Source organism: Aythya marila, assembly GCF_965140915.1.
Source record: "Aythya marila genome assembly, chromosome: 4".
Classification (NCBI taxonomy): Eukaryota; Metazoa; Chordata; class Aves; order Anseriformes; family Anatidae; genus Aythya; species Aythya marila.
In genome coordinates this window covers 49,035,714-49,050,861 of record NC_139045.1, presented here as the reverse complement: position 1 = coordinate 49,050,861, position 15,148 = coordinate 49,035,714, and the positions used below count along the sequence as shown (strand labels likewise).

Below are 15,148 nucleotides of genomic sequence, written 5' to 3'. Positions count from 1 at the left end.
ACAATTCCTGCTTCATCCCCATTTCTGTGTACAGCCATTGGTGTGGGGAGAGGGATCTGGGATCCATTGCTAGACTTTAGCTACATATTCCCGCTCCTTAACGTTAACTCTAAGCCCCTTGAAGCCTTCTGTTGTGATGTGGATGACTCTTACAAGGAACAGGCTCAAGTTTGGAGACAAACAGGGAGCCTTCCCCCACTCTTGAGCTTTAGCTGCAGACCTGACCACGCAGAGGTCATACGGGTCGCTATTTTATTGTCAGTCCTGCTACTCTCCTGAAAACATCCTCTTTAAAAGAGACTTTCTGGCGTTTGTGTCTGCCAATCCTGGGAGAGAAATTTCAACAACAAATGAACAAAGAAAAAGCAAACAAACAAAAAAAAAAAACAGGAGGAAAGTCACAATTTTGTAAGATCTCTTGTCATGAAGCTACCATTGTCATAAGGGACAGGAAAGTGGAGTCTGAGGTTTGATGAAGCCCCCACACAGGGTGTTTTTTTTGGACATCTTTTTGTCATAAAGATTGCAGAAGCTGGAGCCCATGACATTTTATTTGTATTGTTTCAACTCATTCACCCACAGGTCCTCAAGGGATGTTTTGTTTTTTTAAACATGTTGTTTCTGTTAAAAACAGTGTGGTGTGTCTCACCACTTTTCAGAGTGGTGAGAAGCTCCTCTACCCACCCACTCCTCCCCAAAAATGTACATATAAAACTGGATCTCTACTACTCCATATCTTCCTAGGTATGTAAAAAATAGATGTTTCTCCATGTACACAAAACCTCATTCTTCCTAGTTCATTCCAGTGAAAGTCAGGAGTCATTTGTCAATGAAGTCAGTGTTCAGTGGAATAATATCTGTAAAGAACTAATCCATGCATGTTGGTACTGCTCTTTTCACTTCTTCCATCTCCCATAGCTTCCTCTGCCTGACTGCTGAAATAGCACATAGTGAAACGATTAGAAGTGTGGTCTTCAAATTAAACAAATTAACTAGGTAAGAGGAACTGGGCTATATTACAATCCCTATTTCCTTGACTTACTTTATTTTCATTGTTTTTAGTGGTTTCTGAAGGACAGTGTGCAACTCTTTTAAGGAATTCGGTCCAGGTGGTAATGCAGCTAGGCAGAAGATAGTAGATAAGATTTTGATCAGATGTCAGCCCTACAGTTGAGTTATTTCACAGCCTGGCTTAACCTGTGTTTAGTCTAACAGGTAAATGTTTAAAGTTCACCAGAACTGTTGAAGTGGAGTTAACATAAAGAGTGTGTCACCAAACCTGGTCAATTCATAAAGCTTTCTTTGTTTTGAGCCTTCAGATCCACATGTTTTTCTGACGTTAAGCTCCACAGCCTGAACTCACAGTTTACTCATACATTAATCCATAAATTTAAAATAAGAAGCATAACCAGCTCAGAGTTTTGCAGTGTTGAAATAGTGCGAGGAGACAGAAGACACATGGCTCAGCATGCTCAGCACCATTGTAGTTGGCCACACAAATCCTTGGCAGGTCCAATCAGCCCATTTCTCTCTTTCCCTTTCCTTCTTACTCTCTTTGAACAAGACAGTGCCCTCAAGAGAATAGCTCCTTCACAGGCATCAGGAGACTGGAGGTAACAGAATGGAGCAGATAGGGCCTCACCATCACCACAATGAGGAGGACAGGGCTTGGGCAGCCCAGGAAGAGCTTTCTATCCATGGACTGATACCCTGAACATGTCAAATTCAAGTGACTTTGAGATTATGAATGGGTGACCTCTATTCACCTGACACGGTCAAATCCAGGACAAGCAGCATCTGTCCTTATTTGACTTTGACTCTGTCTATTTATTGTAGTGGTTACAATAGAGCCTGTGTCCAAGACAGTCTTATATTTTTAAAGAAGTTCAATTGCTTGCTCAGTCTCTGCTTCTCTTCCTTCCACCAGGCAGGAGAAAGGTGCTGCCATCATATGATGCAGTGGTTAAAACCATGCTTCCTTGCTGACCTTGATCCCAGGTTACTGCTCTGCCAAGCAGTTCATTGTTAGGTTGTGGGAGAGGCAAAGAGCAGAGGTGTAAAGGAAATAGGAATTTAGAGGTAGCAAAGGACAGACAAAGACTTAGGATAGACGGGAGCATCCAACTGGAAAATGGTTAAAGAAACCAAAAGACAGCCTGATACTGGTGATGATGGAGACTGGCAAACGTTACAAGTCATGTCTAGGGAACAAAAAGAAAGACTCAAATATAAAGGGTTGCAAACCTACATTTTCTCTCAAAACATACATAGGGCAGAAGCAGCCAATTCACGCTTGTCAGGAGGTGCCAAGAGAGTTTATGTAACACTGCAAAAAGATAAACACCTATTTAAGATCAAACTGTTATTTTTACCTGACATGCAAGCAAACCAAGCTCATCACAGACAAAAAAACCTTCATGCTGTCAGCTGTGAGTTCTCTTGGTGTTGTAAAGCACCACAGGGCACTAAATTGCTATGGTGTTTTTTGCATTGGTTGTCAACTTCTATTTGCTGGGGACTTGAAAAGCAGGGGCTATGTGAAACACAGAAAGATCTGAACAACAATTAGCAGACCTTAACAGAAAGCAAGGAGACCATCACAAGCCTGTGAAATGCATCTTCTGCCTAAGAATGCAGCTATTTCCCTCTCTCCAGTGCTGAGTTAGCAAAAGTATCAGGAATATAAGTAAGCATCTGCTGAAGAAAGGGAAGGAAAAGAGGAAGGAAGACAGGCTGATTCTGTTGGGAGGTAGGTGGAAGAGGAACAAATGCATTTTGGAAATCTCTGGTATGGATTACAGTTCATTAGTTGTAGAAGACGGTTACTTGTTCTTGGCCTCCCATTATAAATTTCTTTTGCTCACTTGGGTCATGTTACTATTATTCAAGCCTAGATTACAAAAAAGGCAAGTCTGCAAAACTTTGCATTTATTTGCTTTGTCAGCTCAACATATTAAGTGCAAGTTTATATGTATACTATATATCTTATTAAATGCTCTGTCCTGTTTTGGTCTGTTCTCTTCTGATTTATTTTGAACTCAAAGACCATGACTGTAAGTGCCTTCAAACCTACAGATGCTTAGACCACTGGGGACAGAGCAGAAAAAAAGTGAAATACAGCAACCATTACTGTCCAACTTCATTACACTCATGTCTTGGAAGGATAAAACAAGAATGTGCTGGAATTCAATCCCCTCTGAGGGAAGAAACTGGAAACAGGAGGCTTGCTAGAAATGGTGCACACTCAGTCCACTAAAATTCATCAAGATATGCAAAATGCAAATGTGGGACTTTTTAAAATGGGCACCAAGAAAAGGTCACAGACACAACACTGAGGAAAGCACATTGGTGTGACCATACCTTTGACTCATAATACAAAGCAGATGTGGAGAAAAGAGCACATCCCTAGCACTGGAGGCTGTGCAGGATGTGCAGCCTCTGCCAGTCCTGTGCCAGGGCCCAAGGGTCACTTGGACAGCATAGTTTGCAGTAGCCAGCACTAGGATCTCCTCAGCATTTCTATATTGACTCAGCTAATATTAATGGTATAAATACTTCCATTATGGTCTGGGTTGGGGCAAAGTAACATCACCAGGTGCTTTCAATCTTGTTCACCCCTGCAACAAATCCCAGTGACAAAAGCACCAGTACTTACACACTTTATTTGGGACAGAATTTGTATTCACCCTTTCTCCTGCAGTGTCATCTTCCTGATGTAAAGACAAACCAGGAGAGATGTGCCAAATCTTCAGCTAGAACCCGTGGCCTGGATCATCTGAGAGCTGGCAAGGCAAGTCATGACCAAGTCATGGCCACCTCTTGGGATGCATGCTCCCACTGCAAAACCTGTTTGGTGAAGAACAGTGTTGCAACACTGGCTCTTCATAGAGAGCACTTACTTCTGACTGTAATTCAGTCTCTTGGCAGGAGATGCTCGTACATATTGAGCGAAACAGCCTTGCTCATCCATATCAACCTACACATCCTCATTTAGTAGCAGCAGCACAGAGTATTCTCTGCTTCCAGTGGTCTTCCAGAACACATTTGGTTAATCATGCCCATCTCCTCTCCATAAAAGCCTGCTCCACGTGGGACGTTTTCTGGCCTTTTGTACTATTGAGTTATAAAATCTACAAGAGGAGAGGCCTCCACAGATGCCCTTTGAAACCACTCCATTGGTTGTTTTACATGGGAAGGAAGGTAAAAGAACAGCAGGACTTCATCAGGGCTAGCTGAATGTTAAGAATAATATGTAAGAGTAATGCTTATCGTATACGAGAGAAGAAAAGAAAATACCCTTAATTATGCTTTCAAAATTAGTACTGGCTGTTTTTAATAAAACACTAACCATAACAAGGCCATCAGTCTACTAATCTTATCAGTTCTCTAAGGTCTGCAGAGGAGACAGGAAAATATGATCCTCAGAGCAGGTCATACTCCCTTCTTTCTCTATTTAAGAGGTTACTAAATTATTGAAATTCTACATTAAGAATATATTACACACTGTCTAGTGAATGATAGGACTGCAATGCGCAATATATGGAGAGGTGTAAGTTTCCCAATATGTGCACATAAAATGACTTTCTGGCCTAAAATGCTTGTTTCCTGACAACGTGATTTGAATAGAGCAAAAGAGGAAAAATCCTAGAGCAATACATTGATGATTGAATTTTGTACCTGAAATTTATACCACTAAAGACATTTTTATTCGTTTACTTTACATTATCTAGGTAGATAACAATCAGTGAGTAAATACAAATAAAAGTGAGAAAGAGCGACTAAAAAATCTACACGGCTCTAGCAACAGCAAATTTCTTTTCTTAACTTGTCTCCATGTATCACAGCAGTGTCATGGACCAGGACAACTCCTCAGGATTAGAGGAGTCAATGGTGATTATTTTCTCATCACCCAAGTGTCCAGGATCTTAACAGAAAGAAGAGAGAATGAAAACCAGGGCAGATATGGTCATTATTATGTGTGATATTCACAAATCTGTTTGCTTGTCTAGAGTGCTGAGAAATGCAAGACTTTATCGATAAAGTTTGATAGTGCTGCCAACAGAAATTCAGAAGAAAGGAGAAAAGAACTTCCTGTAAATACAGCTTGACCTCCTCAGTGTAACAGTCAGCCTCTTTAACTTCATATTGGGAGGATATATTGTAAAACATGTAGAAGTTACAGACAATCCACTTTTTTTTTTTCTTTTTTTTTGGGGTGTGTGTGTAAAATTTGTACACCATCTGTTGTAATCTCCAGTCATTTCACTAGGTTGCTCCTGAACTTGCTTCAATCTATATTCAGAATCTGTTGTCAATTAATAAATCATATGAATGCATAAAACATATTGTAGAGATAGTCCAAGGATTCACTGGATATATTCAGTCTTTGTCAACTGCAACTTTGCCAAGGCCTAGGGGTGATGTAAAATTAAATTCACATTCTTAATCCCCAAAGAAGATTCAGCTCCAAGCCAGGAATCCTTCAGTGACAGTGAGGTTTTAGTCATGATATGAAACACCATTTACTAAGAGATACCTCTCCTGAGGTACCAGTCCGACACAGAGGGAAAGGGCTGGGCCCTCCTTGTAGAGTATGAAGCCCCAAGCAGCCATCGATGCTGACACCTACAGTCTGTGCTGTTAGTCCAGCATTGTCAGTGATGTCAGCATAAAATCTGTGTTTCTGTGTCCTGTGTAGTTGGCATCCTCATCCACCTGGTCACTACAGTGTTCAAGGGGGGCAGTCTGGACACGCAGTCACATGCCAAGATGCAGACAATCCATTCTAGTTCCTAAACAATGTCTCTGGTCATGGAGACAGTCACAAAATGCTGCTCTGTTGACTGGAACCTTGAAGGCAGATTTCCCCCAAAGGTCAAGAATATTAAAAAAATAAATAAAAATAAGACAAGACCCTCAAACCTACAAGTCTGCTTCCCTGCTGTGCTGTAGCTGATCCCTGAACCAGTTTTCAGAGCAGGAGTTAATCTACAATGGGCACTAGAGCTCTGCAAGAGTGGCATTTATCCTTGCGTTACAGGGCAGCCCAGTTCTGCCAGATTTGTCAGAGAAATAGCTCAAGGAAAAATATCCTTGTCATGCTGCCAGTGCCAGTGCTAAACTAGGTTAATTGTCAGAGAGATGCGGAGGTCGGCCAAACTTGCAGCATACGGCCAGGGTGGCTTAATGACAGAAGAGAAACGAATGTCTGCTGCTTGTGTGCAACCACCGACCTTTTGCAACTCCCTTCACCCTGTCCCTTCCTGCTCCAGTGCTTTCCCTGTTCTGGCCCCATCCGAAAGTGGGATGTCTGTTCCTAGCCAGCCTCAGAGAGGGATAAGGTTTGCCCCCTTTGTGCTCCCGTTACATAGGCAAGGAGTATAAGCACACTTCTTTCGAGCAGCCTACACAAAATTCAGACATAACTGAGGCATAATTCATTCATGAAAAGAAACCTTTCTGCTGATGATAATTATTGCACTGTGTTTTCACCTTGGCATCGTTTCACTTTATCGGCTGGCACAGGTTTTATTTTTGGCAATGAAGCTCATTTGTTGGGACTGACATTAGCCAGCATCAGGCTTTTCCAGAGGTGTGAGAAGTCTCCAGCCACAAGAAGACATGCCAGCAGAGTGCAAGGTCTAATTCTCATCTCAAGTGTATGTAGGTGGCTGTGAAGGAGGAAAGGTGAGCTTCATGCATGTGCGTGAGGAATAAAGCATGACCTTTCTCAAAGCATTACTGGAAAACCAACTTCCATTGCACATGAACTTCTCAGGCATAATCAACCAATTCTTAAAGCTTGCAAAGGAGGTTTGGTTCCTGGAGATTGTCTTTGGACCTAAGTAGTCGTGGTCAGTGGAAGCAACCTCTTTTTCTCCTATGCCAGCAGCGTAGTCTGTATCAAATACTCTTGAATACAGCAGCTGATATATGTAGACAAATTCATATTGGGTGCCTCAATGCCATGAGTCTGGATTACAGCTCCTTCCGTACTTTTAAGAACAGTACAGCAGGTTTTGCCCCCTTTTCCTCAGGGGCAGCCAGCTCTACTGGAAAGGACTCTTCACATTTCATCTGAATGTGCTTTGTCCTGTCTGTTTAATGCAGATATTGCAGACATTTCATTTACATTTTCATTCAAGAATCTTTCCATTCACTTTCAGCATTCCTTACCAACACTTTCAGCTTTAATTAACCTCACAGCTTAGCTCTGGCACAGATTTCCACATGCGTTGAGATCTGCGTTGAGAAAGGAGGGCAGCACGTGGCTTTCGCAAAGGACTAACACACAAGCATGAGAAGCTCCATCCTCAACATTTTTGCTCCAAATTTTGCAACATGCACAGCCCAGCTGAGCAAAGTGCCCTGCCCTCCTTAACTTCGCAAGAGCAGGCTTGAAGCCAGATCCACGTTTCTCCACTGGGCTTTGCCAAGCCACCATGTGTGGGAGGATTTTCTAAGGTCTGTAGTTAAATGTTGCTCTGGCCATTTCTGTAAATGCAGTATTGCTCTGACTTCGAACCTGAGGAGCCTTGAGGGGATTAGCTGAATTGAAAGCAACCCTCTAAAAGATACTATAATTTTCCACTCTTGTTTTTCACTACGGAATTCCTCCTTCAGCTAATGGCTTGAGCTACATCGTGCTTACCAAAAACCAGACATGCCCAAGGACACTAGAAGACAGCTGGCACTTGTGCCTCTTCTTAAATTGAATGAACAGAGAAACTAAATTTTACTGGCTCTTCCAGCCAAAGTGCTGTTTTGAAATGTAGGAGAGCCGTTATCATATAAAAGTTATATGGGGAAACTTGATCCTGTTAATTTGGTGGGATTCCTTTGACTGCTTCATGTAAAACCCAAGAGCAGTAAGACACAAAAGAAGGATTATTATTTATTTTTTTTTTTTTGCACGTGGGTGTAGCGGTTAGGTTGTGTCTTTTGCTCTAGCAGCAGATTTAAAATAAAAGTCTTGATTTAAATTAGTGGGGTGCCTCCAGCCAGTGTATTAGCAGCCCTGCCTCGGGCCAGGGGCTGTTTAATCCTTGGAGAACAGCAAACACAGCTGCCACAGGCTCCCTGGCGCAGGGCCTGTGCTGAGCACGCTGCCCAGGTGGCCACTCGGTCAGTAGGGCCACGTGCTGAAGGGGATTAGGTTGGACACCACCCCATGTTGTCCATGTGGCAGAGGTCCTCAGATGGACAACGCAAGGTTACTCACTGCCTGCTCTCGCATCCTCCTTTCCCTCAAGTTTATTTATATAGATAAGAAAGAGACTGTGTATCTGTTGAGGCTCCTTTACAGGGACATAAAGGAGAAGGCGTAGACCCTGGGTAGTGCCCAGGGCTGCTGTTTCTAGCTTGGTACAGAGTGAGGACCAGAGGGGCATCTGTGCTGGGGGCAAGGGAGGCACAACAGACAATGGCCAGGGAAGTGGTTCTCGTGTAGGCAACAGTGTCAGGAGACAAAGTATTTGCTTGCTGAGCATACCTGCAGTTATCAGCACTCCACACCTGTCCCACCGAGTGTCACTGCAACACACACACACACACACACACACACACACACACCTCTTTCCCCTGCATGGCACACAGGTGAAGTGCAAGGGTCTGACACAGCCTTTCCCCAACTTCATTTCTCCTATTCAACTCTCCTCAAATAGCCTTTTTCTTTCTTAAATGAATTCCAGAGCCTTCATCTCCAGCCAGCCCTTGGGCTATGCTGTAGTCCCTATTCCCCAAACTACCCATTCTGCAGTTATGGAGCTAAATACCCTCGAACCAAAGCAAACAACCACAGCTCAGCACAAAATAACCTAGCCTCTGTTTTAACAGGGTAAAAGAGAGAGGCTGTGTGAGAGGAAGGTGATGCTAACCCATCACCCTTGTTCTGCCTCCTGCCCTGATGCTGGTGATGATAGCCATGCCCCTCACCTTTCCAAATCTCTTCCCAGGCTGCTCACAGCCCTGCTGCCCCCTCCCCTGGCTGGTATCTCTGGTGGCTGCCAGCCAGCCAAATAATGAGTCCCGACCAAGGCCAGTATTTGCACTGGCCAGCACCCAAAGAGAGTGGGATAATGAAAAAAAAGGCTTTCTGCTTGCTATGGTCTGGCTTTGAGCAGTGGGGAAAGCCATCAGATAAGCTACACATGGTGGGAGTTCTTTGGTTGCCTGTGGGGAGGGATTTATGGAGCTGCCTCTGCAGGCTTTGGGGCATTTTAAAAGGACTGGGACAGTGAAGCTGTGTCCCCGTGTCCTGGATGATGGTGCCCACACTGTCTCACAAAATTGGCATGGAAAATATCCTGTATGTAAGTGCCTGATTAGCCAACATAACAACCTGTAGGTCCTAACATCTGTATACATTGATTAAATGGGACTGAAAACCATGTCCCTCTTTCTCTTTCAGCCACTACTATTAGTGAGGACCCTGTGTTCATCTCACAGATCAGTATGTCAGCGCCTTGTGCAGCATCCAGAGTCCATGTGGAGCAGGAGAGATGCCTGAAATGAGCTCAAACCATGTGGCGCTGTTTTGGGCTATGCCAGCCCCAGTGAATCCTGCTGCCTGCCACCTTGGGTGGCAATGGGGCAGTGAGCAGGGCATGGGGCAGCACCCAGGGCTGGCACCGGTCGGGGACGTGCCACCTCCCATTGCTGACACCCAAAGATGCATGTCCAAGCCTGAGCCCACACCCGCTCAATTAAGACCGACTGCCTACATCCATGAGAACAGCGTCTCTGTGGGTTAGAAGGCTAAATAAATAAGAGCTGAATAGCTACTGTGCATCACAGCTCTTTATCCTGGGAGAGTCAGTGAACCTGAATTCCCCAAGAAAAGCGAGGAGGCTGTGCGTGCGCCTGTGCTCTGATTAATCTCATCAGTTTGTTTTCCTGGAAACTAGATGTCCCAGATGCCATTGTTTCCATTGTAAGTGTTCATCTGCTCTGTTTGAGCTTGATTGCTCCTGTAGCCTGCTTGGCTTCACTGATTTATTTTATTTTACTCTACTTTTTAATTAACATTCTTTAACAAAATGCCAGTTAATTAAAACGAGGGCATAGCTGCAACACACAAAACCAGGTTTATTAAATGTTTGAAAGCACCCATGGCATACAGAAATCCTGAGCGGTTGTACTAAGAATGGCTAAATTATTAATAGCTGACATGCATATCACACGAGCATTTCAGAAGGGGACTTTTCATTTCTGCAAAGCCCTGTTTTTTTTTTGTGTAATGGCAGAGACCAAATCATTTGGAAATTAGTCTCATTGATATTAATCGCAACTGTTACTGAAACATTCCCACTGTAGACACAGCACAGTCATTTCTGACTTTTGAGCAGAATTAGCCATTCCATTCATTATCTCAAGGAAGATCTCAGAATGTATAATTTGTTAAATCACAAACAAAACATGATTGATTAAAACATACTGGAGCAAATATCTGCTTCTATTCACAAAGGCCCTATTAACCATTACAATAACATTGAAGCATAGATTAAACTAGTGTCAGTTAGAGATGATACCACAGAATATTTGTCCTACGGATGGGAAAGATCAGCTGTGGGGTTTGGGAAATTTTTAAAGATATTTTTTGAAGATATATGCATGCACTGCTACATTAAAACTTGCATTCTAGAGAAAATAACATTCTGCTGTGGGCAAAAGCAAAAATAGAGGAAATTTCTTTCCTGTTTCCAATGAATTATTTCTGGTGAAAGGCTTCTCAGTGTTTTTGCTACAGGCATGCAGATTTACACACAGAGCATTATGCGTGTACACACCGTGAGAGCTCTACCAGGGGTGCCCAGCACCATGCCCTCCTCTACGCCCAGGCAAAGCTATCCTTGGCAAGTACAGAAGAGACAGAGATTCAGAAATGGGAAAAAAAAGGAAAGAAAAAAAAAAGAAAGAAAGAAAAAAAAAAAACACAGACCCAACAACCACTGGAAATGCCAGCACAACAGAGCATGTTGATAAGGAAAAAAAACCTCTTTCACTCAGTACGCCCTAGCTGCTTCCACGCTCTTTGGGAGCAGAAAGCAAGGGAGATGTATTACTATTATTAGCCCTTGGGATGTGAAGCAGCTGCTTTGCAGCCTTGTTTCAGGCTATTGGCAAGATGCTGCGAGATTTCCTTCACACATATGCCCAGGCACAGACAGACACACAGACAGACCCCCACAAGGGTGAGAACCTCCCGGCCGCTCAGGTGAGACAGACAGACAGAGAGCACGAGGACAGCGTGGCTGCGCGTACTCACAGCTCCGAGTACAGGAGGTGCAGGTTGCCCACATTGTCTATGTAGTTTGCAGGGCTTAGCCAAGGTAGGACCAGTAACAGGAGAGCCTTCATTCCCAGTGCAGGGCTGGCACTGCTGCTAGGTTTCCTCCTTCCCACTCGCTCTGTGCTGGTGGGACACGCACCACGAAGCTGTCGTGCCAGCCAAGCCCCTTCTAAGCGAGCCTTTCCATTTCAACGCAACGGGAGCACGTTACGAATCGAGCTTAAATCCCACAAACGAGGCTACGCTGCAAAATCATTGACCTGTAAGAGGATTACTCGTTCTGACTCTCAGATGGGGAGATGTGAGGGTTTAGGGACAGCACAGCATGGTTGGCGAGACAGTGACTTATGCTGCAGAGCAGAGCGATGCTCGGGGAAGAGACCTGCCTCCTGCAGGATTCAGAGTGGTTCTCCGGAGCCAGCTGGTACGTTTACATCACTGCCCACGAGCAGATGGGTTACGAGCTGAACTGCATCACGGAAGGGTGTAGCCGTCTGACACGGGGGAAACGTGCCCCCCGTGGAGTTTGGAAGCGAGCTACAGCAGAAGACCACACCTTTTTAAAGTAAAACACCACAAAGCATCACAGCCAACTGCTGGCTGCTTGCATCGCGGTCTGAATTCTCAACATCCAGTCAGATGGTTCTGTGCAAACATAAATCATGTAGGAAGCCAAGGGCATGTCTCCTCTCTCCCTCTCTCTCTCTCTCAGGATGCAAGAGCAAACATTTTCAATAAGGATGCTTTCAGTGGTCTACTCTGTGGTAACTGGAGATTTAAAAAAATTCACGTTCTCTCTTCAATTACAAAGCATAAAAACCAGCAAGCTCACCTTATCCCATCAGTGACCCCACCCCTGAAGAGGGCAAGCTTTCATTTTCTCTCTGAGAACCAGGATTGATCTGAGACTGTTTTGTGCAAGAAACACAAGGACTGCCGACTGCCCTGGTGACTCTAACAGAGTCTGATTTTTTCACTGAGAACACGGGTCATGTTCAGTTGAGATTTTTTATTTTCAGCCAGCATCTGAGCCATTCTATCCAAAGGCACCAGGCTGTTGTTGCTGTAATATTATTTATTTATTTATTTGTTTCTAATCAGCGAATTCAGACACTTTGTCTACTGATTCATCGCTGTTAAAAGAACCCCATCAGCTCAGCCTGCGCTGTGCCTGGGCATGCTGCAGCTGGTGCCTGAAGAGCACAGTGCCCTTCTCCTTTCCTGCACTGCCATGAGTTGGGAGTGGGGTGGCAAGAAATGTTTCCCTGCTGCTCTGTGAACTGAATTGTGCAGAATAATAACGTATCTCTGGTGATTATTAACAAAGCTACATTTAAAAGTAAACATACTGCACTGTTTCTGCAAACACAAGGTTTCAAAAATCTCCTTTATGCGTCCCTCCTAATTCTTTTAGGTGGGAATGCCAGCGAGGGCATGGCCCTGGGGAACCTTCAATTGGCTTAAACCATAAAAACTTGTGGTTTTTAGTGAAACTCTAAGCAGCAAAGGTACCCTGTTATTTATATGCCCCTGCCTTCTAGCCTTAAGGTAACTCAGCCCTCCAAACCATCCTGAATATGGAAAATGTGGTCATGGGTGGCACAGAAGAAGCTGTGTAGCACCATCTTGTCCTGCACTACCTTGAGGCTTTAGGATTTAATGGCCACAGTTCTGCTCTGGGTTTTCAAGGCTGGAAGGTAGTGGGGAGAGCCTGGCACAGGGGAGGAGATGCAGAAAGAGGCTGTGGAGATGTGTTACTAAACTTGTCCCTGGTGGGGCTCAGGCCTAATTAATTTGATGGCCATGGATCTGTCATCTCAAGAAAAAGTAAAGTCAAAAAGCAGGATCTAAAATCCAATAAAGTCAGCTATATATATCACAATGGAAGGGTATTTGCACTAGGGGCTGAAGATTTTATCTCTGCAATCTGTAGAGCAACATAATCTCTGTGACAGCAGCTCACAGCAGACTGTCAGTCCCTTTACCTGCATCGCTTTTGAAATTTGTATTTGCGGCATGTGAGGGAATTACTGAACAAAGGCAGAAAATCACAGGAAACCTTGCTAATTTCTTCTTCCAGAAGCAGAAAGCTAATCCTGCAGAGCACAGCTGCCACCACCTTTTTTTTTTTTTTTCTTCCTTTTTCTGAGTTTTAGTGGTGAAAAATGATTGACTTTTTAAACCATGACACAAACAGTGAATATGTTGAATAAATTCCTCACCTAGGAGCGTGAGTCGCACCTGCAAAGCACAGGAGAAGTCATTTCACCAAAGAACAGATAAAGGCCACAGAAAAGGGCATGTCTTAACACCCCAGCTCCCCTTGGATTCAAGATGCTGTTTTTTGTACTACACCAAAGCAGTCGGAAATCACAGCCCTGGAGGTACCTCGTCACTCCTGCCCGCTGAAAGGAAGGCTGAAGATGCAATACACGTGCTTTTCCCTGTCAAACAGTGCATCATTCACCATCAGTTCTCCCCCTTCAAAGGAACCAAGCTGCTCCCTGGGGATGTTTCTCCTTCAGCGAGGGTGTTCTGGCCACTGGGGAGGTGAGCATGGATGTGGAGGCAGGCCACGTTGCTCCCCCATGCCCTGCTGGGGAGGCTGGGTCTGTGCAAGGCCCCTGGAGCCTCCACGGGGCTGGTGCTCACCTGGAAGGAAGGAGCCCGCGGCTCCAAAGACAAAAACCAAACCGGAATATTTTCTGCTCTACTTCACATGTAGGTCATTTGCGATTCAAAAACGGATTGAAGAAAGGGCAATTACAAAAGCCGTAATGTACCACTAAAATATTCATGGTAGCTCAGCTTCCCCAAACTCGCGGATCTCTTCGGATGACTAAATACATGCTTCCATTATGCAGCTAACCACAAGGTATCCACTGAGAACTGCTAACAAGAGCATGGCGTACCTGGAATGGATTTGGTTCTAACAAAAAGAGTAAGATATAGTCAAATAGAAATTCATCTCTAAACTCGTAATAGCATAGGTACTCACGGGGACTGAAATTGATAAATCTTCCTTTACTTTAACAGTCTATTTTAATCAGCATTACTTGCAGATACTTTTCCCTCTCCTTAAGTAAAAGACAGAGCAATTAAAAAAAACCACCGCCTCTCAGCCAAAACTTACTGGGTTTGGAAATGCTGTTCAAGGTGACCACGCTGCACAATCTCTGAGCAGTATTCTGTGAAAGGGCAGCTAACCATTAGCTTGTCCAGGAGGTTATTCACCAGGATGCTGGACTTCCTGCAGCTCTGGAGAACCACGAGCTTGCGGTCCATGGGGCAGAAGTCCTTTTCCAGGAGGAAGTTCGTAAGGCAGGCCGTGCAGAAGGTGTGACCACAGAGCGTGTCTATCGGCTGAAGCAAAGGTTGCAGGCAGATGTGGCAGATAAGATCATCATCAACTTCTTCCGTGTAGCTGTACAAGTGGTTTTCCTCTGGTAAATGTGCCTGGCCGCAGGTGGCACAGAGTGGTGGGGAGCTCTCCTCCATTTCTTCTTCTTACTGGCTCATACTCGGAACTGGTACAATTCAGAAGAGGGCAGACGAAAGCACCCAACCTCGTTTCTATTCGTGTGAGCAGCAGCAAGGCCTGTGTGCCATCAGATCTGTGGGGAAGAAGGCCAAACAATTACGTTCTGGATTGTTTTCCCTTAGAGTATTTCATGGTATGTACCTGGATATAAAGTACTCTGGGAATTTTTAGGGAAGGATTGCATCTTTGGGATGGGAGGACTAAGCAAAGAAGAGCAAAATACTAGATTATGAACTCTGGGGACCATTTTTTTTTTCTTTTAGGTCTAGCTCAACCGACAAAACTACTCTCACTGTAAAGGAAGACATCAGAACAGG

At 44.3% G+C, this 15,148-nt stretch overlaps 1 protein-coding gene across 2 annotated transcripts in view; it reads right to left on the bottom strand.

The window, feature by feature from the left end:
• Positions 1-14,847, bottom strand: part of LNX1 (ligand of numb-protein X 1) — a gene marked incomplete at its 5' end in the record, with an annotated part of 62,646 nt that extends 47,799 nt beyond the window's left edge. The window contains one exon of one of the 2 annotated variants that reach the window (XM_082760191.1): positions 14,424-14,847. In XM_082760191.1, coding sequence (XP_082616317.1) covers positions 14,424-14,788 — 365 coding nt within the window. Of the gene's footprint in view, positions 1-11,266; positions 11,359-14,423 lie in introns of those variants that run through there. The other variant, XM_082760192.1, reaches the window with a different exon arrangement.
• Positions 14,848-15,148: the final 301 nt, after the last annotated feature.